The 4733-nt window shown below is 34.7% G+C and overlaps 1 protein-coding gene across 1 annotated transcript; it reads right to left on the minus strand.

The window, feature by feature from the left end:
• Window positions 1-1757, minus strand: LOC114524246 (dickkopf-related protein 2-like). Its single transcript, XM_028545393.1, has 2 exons — window positions 1168-1757; window positions 1-250 (listed from the first exon to the last, which is right to left on the minus strand). Exons 1-2 carry the CDS (start codon window positions 1605-1607, stop codon window positions 196-198), a joined length of 495 nt encoding a protein of 164 aa, XP_028401194.1. The 5' UTR covers window positions 1608-1757; the 3' UTR covers window positions 1-195.
• Between the last annotated feature and the right edge of the window lie 2976 nt (window positions 1758-4733).

Below are 4733 nucleotides of genomic sequence, written 5' to 3' on the forward strand. Positions count from 1 at the left end.
TTAAACGTCTTTTGAACGACCGGCCCCAGCAGTTCAGTATTGTTCATCCAACAACAGAATTATCTATCCAACTTTAAGTAAATGTTACTGAACACATTTGAATGTATAATTCAACACCCTCAACATTATGCCACTGTAATAATTCTAGATTTACAACACTACGTAACATATATACGTATTGTGTAATTTTAATTATTAGTTAATTTTCTGACAACGTCTTAGTTTCTTCTTAAACTTTTTCTCGGTGCCCCTGTACAATGAATACAAAAGCAATTAGCCAGTCTTAAAGTTATAGTCACGAAAATTGCCTTGTGGAACGACAATTAAAACTTTATGTTGCTTTATGCAATATACAAGTGTATGTTTGTCTTTTGAAGTCGTTTCACTTTGCTTATGGTGTGAAATTAGCCCTGACGGTAGAGTCGTTTATGTATATTTACCTCCGTCGTCACGCGATTAACGAAAGCTTTATTTTAATTCGTAGTCGGGGAATTAAGCAGCTCATATGAAACATGAAGTAGCTATATACCGTTCACTGATACTTTATATCATATATCATGGTAAGGGTAATATCCACGACAGTTTAGAAATGTGATGATTTATAGACGGATGTTATTATAAAAGAAATGTAATACATTTCACCAATCCAATGATGATAATATACAAAGTACTCTTTAAATGTAAGAGCATGTAACCATAAAAACTCTTGACCTTGTATATAAATGCGTCCAATTGATCAACCTGTTGCTTTAAACTACAGTTAATAGAATATATATGGTTTGGAGACTAAATAAAAAAATATACAATACAACTAATTAACTATGTTATTGTCCAGGTTTATGCAAAAAATGGCTCCTTTCTCGTCACGTGTCTATTGTATTTTAGCCAAATTTACCAATGGCATTCGTCTTGCTAAGCTCATCTACCTTGACTTGAAAAATATGTTAAATATAAGATTCTTATTGGTACATACAATAGAGATGTGCTGAGAAAGGAACAATTTTTTAAATAAAATATATCTACCTCATCATAGTTAATGAGTTGTATTGTAGTTTTATGTGGTCTCCAAACCATGTATATTCTATTAATTGTGTTTAAACCGAACTTTGACATGCCTTTTACGCGAGGAAAGAATTTAACAGTTCTAATTAAGGGCATGGGAATTACCTATTACTTCGAACCTTCCATCGTTTGCATGCTAAGCCGTCGTCACAAGGGCATCCATGATTAACAGCATAGGCCACTCCACCTTCCAGGACGGAACAAATCTGATTCTCCCTCAGCAAAGGTTTGCAGACAAACTCCCCGTGACTTTTCGCACAACAAAGTCCTTTTTTACAGTGCTTATCCTTCTTGCACTTTGCAAGATAGTTCCCTCGTTTGACGATTCTTCTGCAACTACCGAAAGCGCACTCGAATCCCTTACAGCAAACATGATCGCGTCTACATTTCGCTCCACTCTTTTTGCATTTGTGACAAGTGCCGTAGTGGCGATGGCAGTAATTCGATCTTCCGCATTGCCGATCTCGTAAGCAATAATTCTTGAAAAGAATTTTTTGAAAATAATTTTGAAAACCATAAGTCATATTTACGATTGCATGCTTCATGCTAGATTATGACATAAAATAAATCAAAATTAGCGTAATCCAATAAAATTCGAAGAAGCGCAAAATATATACATTCTATCAATATGCAGTTCACGATTTTTATATTTGAGTCCGCTATTGCATCCAGTATGAACAGTAAAACCCCTTTCAAACAGGCATAAGTTAATTTTCTATGGCTAAAGTTTTCGACAAAACATGAAAATATACAAGGAAAGATTTTTTAGGTATATAATGTCACATTTCAACTGGACCATCATATTTTATGTTCCAAATAAGTGAACGACGACTTGATTACTTGTTGTAATCTTAAGATGAAGCTGTACGAATCCCTTACTGTCCTGTACAAGCCTACTAGAGAGAATTGGATGGAGGTGTTCCAATGTTGATTACGTTAGTTATTATAAGTAAAATATGTTTATTTACCCAATTTTTCTTCTTGGGTAAATATTCTAGTGCTTATAATTTCTTTACAAAACTCAAAAATCACCAAACATTTTGATTTGTAAGCACCAGATTTTTGGCCTCAGCATAAATATACGTATGATCACAAGCCCTGGTACTCGAATATATACCTGATGTGGATTGAGTGGGTTGCTTGAACTGTGATTTGACAAAGAACTTTGGTCGGGTGGGTTAACACTCCAAAGCCAACTGAAAATCACGCACTCGACAACGTTAAGTAAAAAAACATAGCATAGAAAAATGTTGATCAGTAGTTTCATTTCCTTACGATGGTGATTTTCTCAGAAAACAATGGTGCTGCTGTGATAGTGCTGCTCAAAAATGAGTTGGTGTAAACGAAGGACGAATTTTTATAGTGTAGTTGAAGTCATTAGCGTTGGCATGATATTGACTTTCAACAAAATTTGTCGCTACGAGACCACATGCTGTGCTTGTCAATCTTTCAGCCCTAAGTAATCAGCGAGTCAGTCAATTCGAAATATTTTAAATATTGTATCAGAATTTGATTGGTATAGTTAAAATACCATTCTCATGACTGTCTATAATGCTCTCTAATAACATGACATACTATTTTAAATTAAAATGAATATGGGATTCAAAGTACTTCTTATAATATATATTCTTACCAACATCGACTTGAATTCTGATCAAAGAACGTGAATTGTTCAACTCAAAAACGAACAAAAATTTTTATTGTTGTACGGGTTACGTAAAGATATGAATAGCTGAACATTGTACGCTATTTTCTTGTTGTAACCTTCAGTTAAATTGGAGAATCTGCGCGTGAAGAACTAAAGGCCATGCTACATGTGCAATTCTGTTGAAAGATGTAAATTTGCCAACTACCATCGGAACTTTTGTGTTTATTGCACATATGTTTTCTAATACATACAATTCGAATCCCAATATCATACCTCTCTCGAAAAGTGCATTGAAAGTTGCAAGAAAAATTGCATCGTGTAACACGGCCTCTAACGCCCGATAATGTCCGTGATTTGCATACCAATTTCGTTCAAGTGGTACACTAGAGTGCTCCTCCCAGAAACATAGCTCCTAAAGAATCATCAGGGACACAAATTAAATATATATCTAGCATAATATCTAGGATTCCTAACATTAAGCTTTACAAATTGCCACGTGATATGAAATTATTCGCAATTTCACTCATTTGGCACAACATTTGCTTCATTTTGACACATATTAAGTATATATCTAAACCAACCAACGTCCAGTTTAACAATAAATTCAACATGTATACCAATTATGTAATCATCTCTCCCACATGACTTGCACGAATTCACTGGGGTTTTGTATCAATGTTAATTTCAATACTGTAATATAAAAATGAAAATTTTAGAATCTTTTTAAACAGGCGTATCAATTTAACGCGAACATTTCAAGCTATCGATCTCTTCGGTCGCCTGCCATGCACTTATCTCACAAACAAGGACCTTCAAGCTCGAAACACTTATGGTAATTTACCAACCTCAAGTGCACATGCAGTTATTGCCACTTACATGTGGCAACGCATCCGATGGCTTTTTGCATATCAAATTCACTATAGCTAATTGCGCTGATGTTATAGCAATATATCAAATGCTGAAAGGATTATAACTAATATTATCAGCAACGACATTATCACCACACTTAAATCTTTGGTTGTCATGCATGCACGTTGCCAATAGAGTATATATAATATTTTTCTTCCGTTTTCCGATTGCTGAAATGATTTGCCTATAACCTTACTATATAGCTAAAATGGTTACATTTATTGACATATAATTATATCAGAAGCGATTCTTAGAAATATAAGCTACATAACCATTTGTTATTTTACTGCATTTCAGTTCAATTAAAGTTAAACCCAACCTTTTAGTTTATATAGAAATGAACTAGCTACTGTACATTGCCGGAAAGAAATACTTTTGTGAACTTTTTACGGTATGTATCACGTTTATATTTTTTACGTTATATATCACGTTTATATCGTTAAAGGATATTCGAGGGTGATAATGATTATCTAATCGTATCTGGAAGACCCCCTCCATACGATGCTGGTACTTAGTACTGTACAGTACTTAGTACTGTAAGTCTGCCGTTATACTGAGAAAATCGTGCACGGTTTCAACTGCTCACACGTACGCCATACCAGATGAATATTTTTACGTTTTGGCATTGCATGTGTTCGCTCGTAAGGAACTAAAGGAAAGTCATCTAGAAAATCATCACGGTTTCAACTGCTTACACGCAATACCGGATGAATTCTTTTACGTTATGGCATTGTTTTCGCTCGTAAGGAAGTCTGTCGTTCTAGAAAATCATCACGGTTATTGCTGACACGCGATACCTAATGAATATTTTACGTTTTGACGTTGTGTTCGCATGCACGTGCGGTGCCGGTGTAATATCTTTCTCGTTTTCACTAGCTTATCCCTGGCAAAGATGAAACGGTAAAATAAGACATTATTGACAATGTGCTGAACTACTGAAACCTGTTACGATATACAGAATATACAGTTAGTAATAGAAGAATGACTCAAAAGGTTTCAAATGATTATACGCGTTAGAAATTTGTTTCAGTTTCAGCGGTTTTCATTTAAACGGTTAGCGGCATTACGATTTCGCATTTGCCATACCGATATCGTGTAAATGCAATCTTTGGAC

This window comes from Dendronephthya gigantea, unplaced genomic scaffold, assembly GCF_004324835.1.
Source record: "Dendronephthya gigantea isolate DGI-Jeju-01 unplaced genomic scaffold, DenGig_1.0 000030F, whole genome shotgun sequence".
Taxonomy (NCBI): Eukaryota; Metazoa; Cnidaria; class Anthozoa; order Malacalcyonacea; family Nephtheidae; genus Dendronephthya; species Dendronephthya gigantea.